This window comes from Primulina huaijiensis, chromosome 3, assembly GCF_012295235.1.
Source record: "Primulina huaijiensis isolate GDHJ02 chromosome 3, ASM1229523v2, whole genome shotgun sequence".
NCBI lineage: Eukaryota > Viridiplantae > Streptophyta > Magnoliopsida > Lamiales > Gesneriaceae > Primulina > Primulina huaijiensis.
In genome coordinates, this window is record NC_133308.1 from 15,773,614 (window position 1) to 15,789,512 (window position 15,899).

The 15,899-nt window shown below is 36.8% G+C and overlaps 1 protein-coding gene across 1 annotated transcript; it reads right to left on the minus strand.

Annotated features, from left to right (window-relative positions):
- Nucleotides 1-4,381: 4,381 nt before the first annotated feature.
- On the minus strand, nt 4,382-8,047 carry LOC140974595 (uncharacterized). Its single transcript, XM_073438157.1, has 5 exons — nt 7,536-8,047; nt 7,332-7,410; nt 7,169-7,192; nt 6,951-6,999; nt 4,382-6,225 (listed from the first exon to the last, which is right to left on the minus strand). Exon 5 carries the CDS (start codon nt 5,381-5,383, stop codon nt 4,382-4,384), a length of 1,002 nt encoding a protein of 333 aa, XP_073294258.1. The 5' UTR covers nt 5,384-6,225; nt 6,951-6,999; nt 7,169-7,192; nt 7,332-7,410; nt 7,536-8,047.
- Between the last annotated feature and the right edge of the window lie 7,852 nt (nt 8,048-15,899).

Sequence of the window (15,899 nt, forward strand, 5' to 3'; positions counted from 1 at the left end):
TAATATCTTTCAATATAATACAAAATGATTCGACATAATTAATAGGCTCGCCGAATTATACCTCGAAGATTTTCAATGACCGAACCTACAACAATTATCCAATAAATATGTCAATAAAACGCTATTCGAACGACGAAAACAATTTAAATCGAAATGGGTAAAAATCCAAATTTCGGCAGCCTACTATCACGCTTAGAAGCTGGAATTTCGAACTACGAACTCACAAGGTCGAAGCTTACTCTAGTCGCTAGCGGTCTTGAGGTGATAACCCACCGGAAACTCGTCGGAGTTACTGTTCACGAGCTAAAAAAAATCAGAAAACAAGCTGGAAAAATTCAGAAAACGAGCTGGAGTTACAGAGAAATCACAAGGCTTAAAACCCACTCCAACACAGAACAAATCTCCAAGAAACTAAACTTAAATCTCACCTAAACCGAGCCAACAGCAGCAGCCACGAACAGGCCTTGATTTGGGCTGAAACGAGCATCAAAAGTGGCGATTCATGGTTCAAAATGAAGCTACTGAAGTAAGAAAGAAAACCCCTCAAACCGTTTGAGATTTCGACGCCGGACGGTAAAGTTATGGCCTCTTCAATTTGAAGGTGATGAGGGTGACGTGATTGTGAAGAAAAAGGAAAACAAAGGCTACGGGAATGGGTTTGCTTCTTTCCCCTTTTCTTTAATTTAATAAAGTGGTGTATATGTGTAATAATTGACCACAACATTTAATAAATTGAGTCCATTTATCCGGATTTTACCTATTTTAAGAACTCGTGTGTTATTTAAACTCTATATGTATTTTATATCGTTAAGTTCTCCGATATTCTAAAATATATATTTTTAACACACTTCTTGAATTTATTTGGCATAAATAATTATTTTAATTTGCAACTCATTAATTATTCTAATTATACCAAATTACCGGATAATTAATTACAGGGCCTTACACTTCTCCACCCCTTAAAACAAATTTCGTCCTCGAAATTTCTGTTTATACACATACATCTTGCACACGATACGAAACCAACAATACAATATTAAGAATCAAACAGATATGGATAAGATGCTCTCATCTTCTCTTCTATTTCCCACGTTGATTCTTCTACACCATGCCTCGACCACTGAACACGTACAAGTGGTATAACTTTATTGCGTAAGACTTTATATTTACGATCCAAGATACAAACAGGATACTCAGTATACGATGGAGAAGGATCAAGTTCAACCTCATCAGGCTGAATCACATGAGATGGATCGGGCTCATACTTACGCAACATAGAAACATGGAAAACATCGTGGATGCCAGACAATGACTGGGACAATTCCAAACGATAATCGCAAGTCCCAATACTCTCAACAATCTCGTATGGGCCAACGAAACGAGGTGACAACTTACCTCTCATACCAAAACGAACAACACCTCTAAACGGAGAGATTTTTAGAAACACAAAATCTCTAAATTGAAATTCTAGAGGTCGACGACGTCTGTTAGCATAACTAGCTTGCCGATCTTGAGCAGCTTTCATTCTCTGATGAATCAACTGGTCTTTATCATGCATTTCCTGAACAATATCAGGTCCAGTCAACTGCTTCTCACCAAATTCATCCCAACAAAGAGGTGATCGACACCGTCTGCCGTACAAAGCTTCAAAAGGAGCCATACCAATAGTCACCTAGAAACTGTTGTTATATGAAAATTCTACCAGTGGTAAATCTTCCTGCCAACTGTCTTTAAAATCCATGACTACAGCTCGAAGCAGATCCTCGAGTGTTTGGATCGTGCGTTCTGTCTGACCATCTGTCTGAGGATGGTACGCAGTACTCATCGCAAGTCGTGTACCCATTTCTTTTTGGAAACTAGTCCAAAAATTTGATGTGAATCTAGGGTCACGATATGAGACTATTCCAATTGGAATTCCATGAAATCTCACAACATTTTCAATATACAGACGAGCCATCTTCTTGTATGAATACGTCCTCTCATACGGAATAAAGTGTGCTGATTTAGATAATCTGTCGACAATCACCCAAATGGCATCAAAATGACGAGAAGTACGTGGCAAATGCGTAACAAAATCCATAGCTACGTGCTCCTAGTTCCACCGAGGAACCTCAAGACTATGCAGTAATCCTCCCGGTCTCATTCGTTCCGCTTTGACTTGCTGGAAGATTATACAACGAGACACAAACTCAGCCACATCCTTTTTCATATTCTTCCACCAAAACTGAGGCCGTAGAATATGATACATTTTCCTGCCTCCTGGGTGGATACTATATCGAGTACAATGAGCTTCTTTAAGGATGGCTGTACGCAATTTAGGAATATCTTGGACAACCAACCTACCATTCAGCCGAAGAGAATCATCTGAGTGAATTGAGAAACCAGATTGGTGTCCTTGAGATACTAACTTATAAGATTTCAGAATTCGATCATCAGTTTTCTAAGCTGACTTTACAATTTGAATCAACTCTGGCTCAACAGAAATCTGAGATACACAAACAGCATTACCTTGGATTTGAAAATCCAACCCAGAAGTGCAAATATCCTCTCGTAACTTAGAAACATGAATCGAGAATAAATTAACATCAACAATCTTACGACTCAAAGCATCGGCAATGACATTCACTTTTCCCGGATGATACTGGATCTCACAATCATAATATTTTAAAAGATCCAGTCAACGTCTCTGTCTCATATTCAGATCTGACTGAGAGAACAGATACTTCAAACGTTTGTGATCAGAATAGATTACAAATTGCTCCCCAAACAAATAATGCCTCCAAAAATAGAAAGAAAAAACGATAGCAGCCAATTCCAAGTCATGAACATGATACTTAGACTCATGTGGTTTCAACTGACGACAACCATAGGCCACCACTCTCCCATGCTGCATCAGTACACAACCTAGTCCTCGATTTGATGCGTCGGTACAAACAACGAATCCTCCAGAACCACTTGAAATGGTAAGAACTGGTGCAGAAGTCAATCTCTTCTTCAACTCGACAAAACTTGATTCACATTCATCAGACCAAATGAATCTCTGATTTTTCTGAGTCAGTTGAGTGATAGGTCTAGCAATCTTTGAAAATTTTTCGATAAATCTCCTGTAATAACCAACTAAACCCATGAAACTACGAATCTCTGGCACATTGGTCGGTCGTGCCCCGTTCAGAACTGCCTCCACTTTACTTGGATCAACAGAAATACCATGTTGAGATATGACATGGACCAGAAACACAACTCTATCTAACCCAAACTCACACTTGGATAGCTTGGCGTACAACTGCTTCTTTTGAAGAATTCGAAGAACTATCCTCAAGTGTTTGGCATGCTCTTCTTCGGACTTGGAATAAACAAGAATATCATCGATGAATACAATCACAAACGATCGAGATATTTACGAAATACTCGATTCATCAAGTCCATAAACACAGCAGGAGCATTGATCAAACCAAAAGGCATAACCAAAAATTCAAAGTGTCGTATCTCGTGCAAAAAGCTGTTTTCGGCACATCTTCTTGTCTGACTCGCACTTGATGATACCCAGAACGGAGATCAATCTTAGAAAACATTGAAGTACCTTGCAACTGATCAAATAAGTCATCAATCCTAGGGAGTGGATATTTATTCTTGACAGTAAACTTATTCAGTTGCCGATAATCAATACACATCCGCATCGTACCGTCTTTCTTCTTGACAAATAGAATCGATGCACCCCACGGTGAAGAACTCGGACGAATATAACCTTTACTCAACAAATCTTGTAATTGTTCTTTCAGTTCTTTTAGCTCATCAGGAGCTAAACGATATGGTGCTCGAGATATGGGTTCAGTTCCTGGCATTAATTCGATACTAAACTCAACTTCTCGTTCTGGTGGAAACCCGGAATCTCTTCTGGAAACACATCAGGAAACTCACGGACTACATGAATATTAGAAATATGTGGCTCATCTTGCGATAGATCAACAGCATAAACCAGAAAACCTTCATGACCAGAATCTAACAATCGATACATTTCAATGGCAGAAACTAGAGGAATCTTGACTTGAGAACCACGGCCATAGAAATTCCATTTAGGAGCAAAGATAGGCCTGAAACGAACTATTCCTCAATAACAGTCAACAGTGGCACGATTTGCAGTCAAAACATCCATAACAACAATACAATCAAAGTCATGCATAGGTAGGACTATGAGATTCAGATACAGAACATATTCATCGTGAAACAAAACCGCATTGAACAACACATTATCAGTGATAATCATTTTGCCCATTGGAGTAGCAACAGATAGATTGGAATTCATACTAGTGGTGCAAAGATCATGCGAAACAACGAATGCATGAGAAACAAAGGAATGAGAAGCTCCGCTATCAAATAACACTCATGCTATAAAACCACATAAAGTACAGTTACCGGTAATGACAGTACCTGGAGTTGCCTGAGCCTCATCCACAGTCAAGGCAACTACATGAACAGATGACTTATTCTGTTGACCACCTTGCCCTCTACTCTGATGCGAAGGGCGACTAGGATGATGGGAAGAATGGGACGCTACTGGAATTCTATTACTTTGAGCTCCACTACCTGCCTGGGTTGATTTCCCCGTCTTACTGGGACAAACTCTGGCAAAATGACCCGGCCGACCACAGTTATTACAAACCCCTTGAACTCCAACACACTGAGTACTAGAATGCTTGCCTCCACAGTGATCACAGTAAGGTCCACTATAACGATATCCACCACGGTTCCCTGAACTCCCTGAACTCGAAGAAATAGAACCAGGCTTCTTAAACTGCTTCCCACGTGGACGAAGAGATGCAGAACCAGATTGATTGAACTGTTGCCTTCCCGAATGATGATGTTGGGTAGTCACTTGATTGCCACTCCGCTTAAGACTAGCTTCAGCCTTTTTTGCTATTTCCACTGCTTCAAGATAATTCAGTGGCTTACCGGTAGAAACAAAAGGGTGCAGATGATCGTTCAATCCTTCAATGAAACTTTCGACGACAGCAACTTGACTCGCAGCAACATGAGGAGCATATCTCAGCATAGCATAAAAAGTATCCGCATACTCCACAACTGACATATCGCCTTGTTTCAGGTTATGAAACTCTAAAGCCTTAGAACTGTAAAATGATGGAGGACAATAACTTTCCTTAAACTTCAGCTTGAATATATCCCATGATGAAACAATCCTCTGAGCATCTAAAGTCATCAATGTAGTAGACCACCACATTTTGGCACGATCTTTCAACTGATGCACAGCTAATCTCAATCGACGCTCTGAAGGATACTCGATCAAATCAAACAATTCCTCAATCTCAGAAATCCATAGTTCTGCTTTCTCAGCTCCCTCAGAACCACTAAATCGAGGTGGATGCATAGAATGGAAACGCGCAACTAACTAATCCATCCTAAGCTGGTTTAGATGATCAGCCGCTTGCTCAACAAAAGTATCATCAACAACATAGACACGAGGTCTACCACGTCCACAACCTCGAGCTAGAGGAATCTCATCAAAAGGAATTTCTCCACCTCCCTCCATTCTATACGATAAAACACCAAAACAATTAGAATGGAAGCAAACAAATCATATAATTACATAAACATGCTGTCAAGTAGCATACACAGGTGCAACAACCATTTTAGTGCCAAGACTCGAGTGCCCTAGACTCTAGTTCGAGCGTATCCCAGTTTACGCTATGATACCAAGATGTGAGGCCCATTTACTCTAACGACAATTAATGATCAAACAATAATGGTTTGATTTAAAACTGCAGCGGAAATGGTTTAAAAGTACTTTAAAACGGACCTCAGAGCCTAGAAAAATTTCGGCATGACCTTCCCATAAGTAGGACATCCCGAAAAACTCAAGCAGCAGTTTATATCAAAATATACTCCAACTAGAGTCATAAAAACAAAAACCGAAGTCAACAACCTATAGCCGCACTGGCCATGACTAAACAGAAATTAAAACTTACCAAATACTCACCAGATCATAAGAATCATAGGGTAGACTCAGAACATTACAAAAACAACCAAATATCACTACAGATACACGGGGCATCTCCCCGGCAAATAAACTACAATACAAGACTGAAACAAACTCAAGACATACATATAGACTAACTGGGAAACTCCACTGACAGAACCAAGCAATCCAACCTCAATCCCGAGCTCCACTGGCGGAACCCCGGCCTAATGCTGCAAAACGACTCGAGAGATCTACCATGGTGCCCAATAGCAACCACAGTAGCCCCTCCCCCCAGTAAACAACTGAGGTTAGGATTCTGGTATGAAACAGTTCAACAATAACAACAATAATCATAAATCATGCATAATCATATTATAAAATGTAATATGCAATGCATGAAAGGCTCAACGAATAATCGGGATAACAGGAGCCAACAAACGGTACGATAACAACTGGAATAATGCTCGAGCAACAACACAGGGGAGCTACATCGTCATGCAGCTAAACCGCCCTGCCAAGTATGCGAGGTATGCCAAGCTGTGCTGAATAATACCCCTGACTCGGCCTCCATACAGCTGATACGATATAACAGGATGGCACAACAGAACGAACCAGATGACACAATCCCAGCGCTCACCTCAAAAGGCTGCACTAACCACGGGATTGTTCAATCACATCTACGGTCTCATGTGTATAGGCCTATCAGCCACACAATGATCCCGAGATAAACAACAGTGCCAGATAACAACGGATATGAACAATGGCTAACAAGAACGATAGGGCTCAACATGAATGTCATAACTGTATGTCCTATGCTAAATGTCAATAATATGTCATAATAATAAACATAGACCACAAAGAAGACATTTAACAATTTACAACAGTCAACAAGTCATAAACACGATCCATGTAACACAGAATGACAATTAAACATAATTTATGTTTTACCGTCGTATGTTACCGAGCTGTAACATACCTATATCATGAAAACGATCTTCAAGAATGATCAACTAAACTCCCTCAGCCTAGAATAACAAAATAAGCCGAATAATTCCACAACTCATCATTATTTACATTCCAACCATATCAACTCGATAATCCTTAGACTAATTCCAACGATAACAACCATACTATAATATCTTTCAATATAATACAAAATGATTCGACATAATTAATAGGCTCGCCGAATTATACCTCGAAGATTTTCAATGACCGAACCTACAACAATTATCCAATAAATATGTCAATAAAACGCTATTCGAACGACGAAAACAATTTAAATCGAAACGGGTAAAAATCCAAATTTCGGCAGCCTACTATCACGCTTAGAAGCTGAAATTTCGAACTACGAACTCACAAGGTCGAAGCTTACTCTAGTCGCTAGCGGTCTTGAGGTGATAACCCACCGGAAACTCGTCGGAGTTACTGTTCACGAGCTAAAAAAAATCAGAAAACAAGCTGGAAAAATTCAGAAAACGAGCTGGAGTTACAGAGAAATCACAAGGCTTAAAACCCACTCCAACACAGAACAAATCTCCAAGAAACTAAACTTAAATCTCACCTAAACCGAGCCAACAGCAGCAGCCACGAACAGCCCTCGATTTGGGCTGAAACGAGCATCAAAAGTGGCGATTCATGGTTCAAAATGAAGCTACTGAAGTAAGAAAGAAAACCCCTCAAACCGTTTGAGATTTCGACGCCGGACGGTAAAGTTATGGCCTCTTCAATTTGAAGGTGATGAGGGTGACGTGATTGTGAAGAAAAAGGAAAACAAAGGCTACGGGAATGGGTTTGCTTCTTTCCCCTTTTCTTTAATTTAATAAAGTGGTGTATATGTGTAATAATTGACCACAACATTTAATAAATTGAGTCCATTTATCCGGATTTTACTTATTTTAAGAACTCGTGTGTTATTTAAACTCTATATGTATTTTATATCGTTAAATTCTCCGATATTCTAAAATACATATTTTTAACACACTTCTTGAATTTATTTGGCATAAATAATTATTTTAATTTGCAACTCAATAATTATTCTAATTATACCAAATTACCGGATAATTAATTACAGGGCCTTACATTTTATCAGTATAGCAATTTTATAATTTGTATATTGATGATATTTTGGTATTTTCTAATAATATTGAATCTCATTTTAAACATTTAGAAATGTTTAAACATATTGTTATACAAAATGGTCTTGTTATTTCAAAATCTAAAATGATTTTATTTCAAACTAATATTAGATTTTTAGGACATATGATTGAAAAAGGGAAAATTATTCCTATCCAAAGAAGTATTGAGTTTGGATCAAAATTTCCTGATATTATAACTGATAAAATTCAGTTACAAAGATTTTTAGTAAGTTTAAATTATATTTCTCCTTATATTCAAAATCTTACTAAAAATTCTACTATCTTATATGATAGGCTTAAGAAAAATCCTTTACCTTGGACAGATAAGCATACTAAGGCTGTTCAAATTATAAAAGAAAAGGTTAAAAATCTTCCTTGTTTAATGTTAGCTAATCCTTTATGGGATAAAATTGTTGAAACAGATGCTTCTGATATAGGTTTTGGTGGAATTTTGAAACAAAAAGATCCCCAAACTAAACAAGAATATTTGATTCGTTTTTATTCTGGGAAATGGAATAATGCCCAAAAGAATTATTCTACAGTAGCAAAAGAAATCTTAGCTATTGTTAGATGTATTTTAAAATTTCAAGATGATTTATATAATCAAAAGTTTATTATAAAAACTGATTGCAAATCAGCAAAATTTATGTTTAATAAAGATTTTAAACATGATGTATCTAAGCAAATGTTTGCAAGATGGCAGGCTCATTTAGCCCCTTTTGATTTAGAAATTATTTACAAAAAAGGTGAAGATAATCACCTACCTGATTTTTTAACTCGTGAATATTTATCTTAATGTCTTTCTTTACAGATAATTATTCTCGAGGTAGAGGAGAGTCCTCTTATAGAGCAAAGGCTAATAGCCCAGAACTTATTTGCATGGCAAGCAAAGGCTAATAGCCCAGAACTTATCTAGTTCATCAGCCAGTAATACTGAGCAGAATAATGAGTTATACAATGAGTTTCAAGAATTTTTTAAACAAAAGCAGAAATCTAATAAAGATTCTCAATATTCAGCTTCATATGCTAATATCATGAAAGACGATGATAATGATTTGGCTCTATATAGAGACCAAACATCGTGAATTAATTCTTCTTATAGAAGAAAAGGATATCCAATTGGAGAAGACTCCGTGGACTATCATGGAGAGATATTTAACAAATACATCATATGTATTTGGTTCTTATAAACAAAGAGGATTTTATGAAAATATTCTATTATCAACAAAAAGTGTTGATATAACTCACTTTTTTAGTAATACTCAACAAAAAGGAAGTTATAACTTCTCCAAATTCATTATCAAAAAGATAATATCTATTGAAGAATGGGGTATATCTCCATTGATTGAAAAAAAATTTTATTCTGATACTCATAAAATGAGTTTCAAATTTAATTTTTGGGATTATGTCGAGAGTTTTAATAAAACTCTATTCTATGAAAATGAGAAAAAGAAACATACATGGTTTCTAAAAATTTGTGAAAATGTTTTTCATTATCCTGTTCCAAATTGGTTCTTCATATGGTGGAAGATTTTTGGTCCATCAGCAAAAATTTTGCCTGAGATTTTTATTAAACCAATGAATACTTGGTTGAATGTTTCACCAAGCATTAAAAAATCTTTTTCTGAGCATTGGATTGACGGTAAGACTTTATGTCTGTTCTTCATGGAATTTGGTATCCTATGGATCTGGAGATCGCAGCTAGAATTTGGTTATACTGATGAAGGTATCCCTTGTCTATGGAGAGTTAGCTCTACTAAATTTTGGGATAAACTTTTACGAGAAGATCCAGCAACTGGACAGCTTTATGGCTCAGAAACTCTTCATCAAATGGAAGAAAAAATTTCTTCATATCAGAAAGATCTACAGCATCAACAAGAAAAAGAAAAAGATGCAATGAGTCCATTTAAAATTTTGACTCAAAAATATTCAGAAATTTACTCCAAAGAGAAAATGGTAGAAATCTACATTGAAGAGATGAAAAAAGACCTCTACAAAAATATTGGATGTTCTGATTCAAAATCTGACAAGTCTATGGCCTCCGAATCAAGTGAAAATCAGTTTATTAATCTAATGCAAATGCAAGATGCTCAAGATCCAGAGGATGATATTCCTCAATTTTCTCAGATCAATGATATTTTTGAAATTTTAAAAAATTCATTAAAAGATAATATTAAAGATGATTAGGATATTCATCTTTATTAATTATTCATATTTGCAGACGGTGGAAAAGCACAAGTTGGTGGAATCTCACATAGTGGCATGATATCATGACAAAAGTGGGTGGCATATCACTATTCACTTTTTGACTTTTGTAACCATGTTACTGTTTGCTTTAATAAAGCATTTTACTGTTTATATTTTTAGTTGGAATCCGGAGTTTCATGTCCGGCACTTCCATCTATTTATAGGACCATTCTGTATTCTTAGAAGGACACGGTTGAGTTTGCTCCCCTCTATTCCTCTCTTGTAAACAACCCTTCTTAATAAAAGCTTCCACTTATTGAATCAAGACTTCTATTCTGATTACAATTTTGTAAGTTTACTGTTTTTATTTTACAGTTTTAATTTTTATATTCTGTATATTAGCCTGAATTACAGGCTAAAATATTTGTGTTAAATCATCACAATACTAAATCATGATCTTTATTTATTTGTAACTTGGAATTAAATTGAAATGATAAAAGATTTCATTTAAATTTTGGAATTCGATGTAATATAAGGGTTAATGGTTTAACATAAGGTTGGAAGACGAACCAGGAAATAGTAAACACAAGGTTCGAAGTTAATTAAGAGGCATAAATTTATGTTGTAGCACTTCAGCCTGCTTAGCCGAGAGATGGCGTTTAAGGCGTTCATGGGTGATTTTTTTTATGAATTTATGTTTCTGAAGTTGTCTTCGGGAAATCTTCTGTTGTTTAATTTCTCTGGTATATCTTTTGTAATTCCTTTTATGTTTTGTAAAATTGCCATAGATGAACCTTATATTTATTCTTATTCTGAAAATTAAATATCTCATTTTATTGGCCAACTTAAAGGTTGGTGGGATAATTATTTAAATCAATTTCAGAAAATTATATTTTCAATTCAATAAAAATTGAAGATGTGTACCTGGCATCAACTCAATGTTGAACTCAATCTCTCGGACTGGAGGAAATCCTGGAATTTAATCTGGAAATACATCTGAAAATTCACTAAAAATTGGAATATCTGCCAATTTAGGTAATGACCTTGAAATATCAATTGCATAAACCAAGAAACATTCTGCTCCTTTCTACAACAAACGAGTCATGGACAAAACAGATATCAAAGGAATCTTAGCTCGAGAACCCTTACCATAGAATGTCCATTGATTTGTCATATCAGGCCTAAACTTAACAATTTTCTGAAAACAATCTACAATAGCCCTGTATCTTGTCAACATGTCAATACCAACTATGCAGTCAAAATCAGACATCTCCAACACAATGCAATCAATCTCAATTACATTATCCTCATAACGAAATTCACAACAACTTATCATTTCAACTGACCTCATCACTTTGCCCAGTGGAGTAGAAATAGATAATGTAGATGATAATGGCACAGAATGCAATGAATGCAATGTGACAAAGTACTCTGCTATGAAAGTATGTGATTCACCAGTATCCATCAAAACATAAGCAGGATAACCTGAGAGAAGACAATTACCTGCAATGACATTAGCTGGAGCATTATGTGCCTCATCCTCAGTGAGTGCAAAAACTCGAGCCTGCTGTCTAGGTGGTTGTCCTGCCCTATGGCTACCACTCTGTTTGTTCTGATCTGACCGGTTTGATTGCTGGTAGGAATGAACTGTAGGGGTCTGACGATTCTGATGAGGTGTCTGTCTTGATGATCCCCCACTCTGAGATATATCTCTGCCACGGTTAGGACACACTCTAGCATAGTGTCCCACTTGGTTACACAAGTGGCAAGCTCCCGAGACTCCTCTACACTGATCGATATAATGTCTACCACCACACTGACCACAAATCGGACCTGAATAACCAGTAATTTGAACTGAACCAGACTGTCTCGATCCACTAGAACTCGAAAAATTACTACCATGCCTCTTAAATTGCTTGCCTCTAGCCCGAAACAGCTATCTTATATTACCACTGTTACCGCTACTATTACCCTGTCTGAACTGTTGGGGTCGTTGCATCTGAGAACCTCTCTGCCTAATGATTTCGGTTTCAGCCCCTTTGGCTCGATCAAGAGCCTCAGCAAAAGTGTTAGGCCTTCCGATATTAACCAAGGTAAAGATATCAGGGTTAAGACCATTTATGAAATGATCGGCCTTAGCTTCTTCATCAGATGCTACATGAGGAGCAAATCTCAGTAAATTCGAGAATACAGCAACATAGTCCTCAATATTCATATTCCCTTGCTTTAAATTTGCAAACTCGGCTCCCCTATCTTTCCTGTAAGAGGTAGGAAAAAAACGCTGATAAAATTCAGATTTAAAAATATCCCAGGTAACAATCATACCTCGACCCTCTAAAGATTTCTTAGTCATGATCCACCAACTCTTAGCAACATCCAATAACTGATGAACAACTAATTTAATTCTACTATCATCTGAATACTCGAGAGATTCAAATAACTGATCCATATTCTCCAACAAGTTCTCACACTCTAATGCATTCTCTGTACCCTTCAACATCGGTGGATGCAAAGACTGAAATCTAGCTAACAGTATCTCCATCGGAGTTGGAGTAATATCCATCTGAGTATGAGTAGCACTGCCCTGATCTTGTGCCACTGGTACGTTCTGTCTATGTCTACCACGACATCTACCTCGATTAGCCATGTCTGATATACAATAGATCAAACACAGATAAAATCACAATATCATAATCATCTCAATCTTGTATCAATCATCTTTGTCTCTCGAGACTCAACAATCTCAAAAATCTCGAATAAAGCTCAATAACATAATATCTCAATTATAATCATGTATTTCACAGTATGGCACAATGAAAATGCTAGCAAATATATCACATGATCAAGCAATTCGAACTAACTCGATTTACCATGTTCCCAAATATCATATGCTCTGATACCACCTAATGTGGGGCCCCAGGTCCGATATCTAATACTAATAATTATAATTGTAACAAACCAATGATTGAGTAAAATACATAATTTGTGACTCACAAATCCACATAAACATCGTCAAAATAATTTAAATGTCTCAAATGTTTGAAATATAATTTTCAACATGCCAAAATAAACTAGTGAACCAAAGTAATCCCAACATCATAAAATAGCTCCTAAGACCCGAGAATCCCACTCTAATTCGTATCTCCTCGCCTGGAGATGGACTCTGGCATCCCAAGCCTCGCCTCAACTACCGTCAAGCACATGAAAACAAGAGGTAGCCGACATGCCGGTGAGTATAAACCCAGTATGATAAATCAATAACATATGAGAATTAAATTTTCAAATAGTTCACATGAAATTCATAAAGATGCAATATAATGCAATGCATGATCAGAAGCTGTGGGCTATCAATAAATCTCAAGATCAAGTAAATCATCTGGTCATAGGGTACCCAAGGAAAGAGAATCCCCCACGTACATCCATCGACTTATCCGCTCGAGGTGGGTTGCTGTGTTCTACAATCCCAGGACTATGGTGCGCCTATAGAGAGTGTTCAGGCCATAGCAGCGACCTCCGCATACACTATGCCAACTCAACTATAGCCCCATACGTCCAAAAATCAATAAATCAAGGCGACCTCCGCCATATCAAATCTGAATCGACAAGTGGCTCAATATGCAATGTAATGATGCAAATCAATATCATCATTTCGATATAATAATAAACTCATCTCAAGGCCACAAATATCATCAAATCACAAGTAATTCATCGAGCCATAGAATTTTCAATTTAAAATAAAAAATGATACTTTTACCTCGTATGTTACCGACCGTAACATACCTTTCAATATTACCAAAAAAAGATCGAAATGTGTATGTGAGAAGTCTTGAACCTCTGAATTCTACTATAACTCAAGAACTTTGATCATCTATCAAAACAGAGCAATTTTTGTACAAAATTCAAAATTAATTCAATACTGATTCGAATCAAGATCCGTAAATTTCTTAACTGTAATATGACATAAAAAAAACTTCATTGAATCATTTTATCAAACACATGACATGCGTGCTAAAGGGTTAGCTCCTTTACTTTGCCATTGTCTTCAATTCCATTTCTTTTCGAACTACCAATACGTACAATAATAATACCATCAATCATTATATTAACAACTTTACCTCAACACTCAAACAAAACAACACATTGATTTCCCTTCAATCACTAACTCAAGGAAATAAGCTTTCTTACCTTGCTTCTAAACTCTTGAGGAGAAAAACTTCAAATCTCCAAGCAAAGATTAAGGCTTCAATCAAAGATTAATGTCTTGGAAGAAATTGGATTGAAGGAGAAATGAGGAACCCTAGCTCTAAACCGATGGAGAGAAATGAGGATGAGAAGACATGATACAAAAATCATTCCCCAATCTATTATATACCCTCCAAACCTCAAAACACGTTTTTTGTACAAGTGCTGGGCGCCATGGCGCGTGTTTTGGCGCAGGGTAGCGCACCATACTGCCCAACACCCAAAGTTTCAGCACCAGGCGTGCCATCGCGCGGGATCTGGCGCAGGGGCGAGCCATATTCTGCCAAGAACGCATTTTTAACTTCAGAATTTGCAAAAGTGGTCAACAAAAAAGTTGTAGCTCTATATCTTGGCTTGCATCTCCAATTAGCCTCATATAATTTGGAGGTTTGAGTAAAAAGTTATGCTCAATCTCCCAACATGTGTCATTGTAAGAACGACGATACGCACGACACACTTCGGGCCATTTTTGTCTCGTCTTCCCTAATGGATTGACCAGAACTCAAAATAAGAAAGTTATAGCCTTATGTCTTATCTTTCTAATGAAAATAACCTCACATCAAATGGATCAATATACAAAACATTATGCTAAAACCCACAACTACTGCCATATTTTTCATACTGTTTCTGCACTTACATTACCTATTTAGCTCAAATTCCACCTTTGATTCTACCCCTCCATTATCTATCCCATTCTATAACATTCATTACCATTCATACCATAACGTAAAGCCATAAACCATCACAACTACTGCCAAAATTTTATTTTTTTTTTCAAAATTCGGGCATTACAAGTCCTTCCCTCTAAAAATAGATTTCGTCCTCGAAATCAATCATCTCTTGCAAGTCTAACTTGTAATGATCAATACTGAAAATAAAATCGAGAATAGAAGCGTACTTCATTTGAATAACTCTGGATATTTTTGTCTCATTTTATCTTCTAATTCCAAAGTTGCCTCTTCGACACCATGTCTGTTCCACTGTACTTTAATCAACGGTATAAATTTATTTTTGAGTTGCTTATCTTTTCTATCTAGAATTTGAATCGGTCTCTCAATGTAGCTCAAATTCTGATCTAACTCAACTTCATCGGGTGGAAGTCCATGAGAAGGATCTGGATGATATTTCCTCAACATGGATACATGAAAAACATGATGAACACATGATAATGCAGGAGGAAGAGCTAATCTATAAGCCAAATCACCAACAGGTTCCAAAAGTTCATACGGACCTATGAATCTCGGTGATAATTTACCATTCTTTCCGAATCTAACTGTACCACGGAAAGGAGATATTTTCAGAAAAACTCTGTCACCTTTTTCAAAAATCAATGGTCGTCTCCTGATGTTCGCATACTTAGC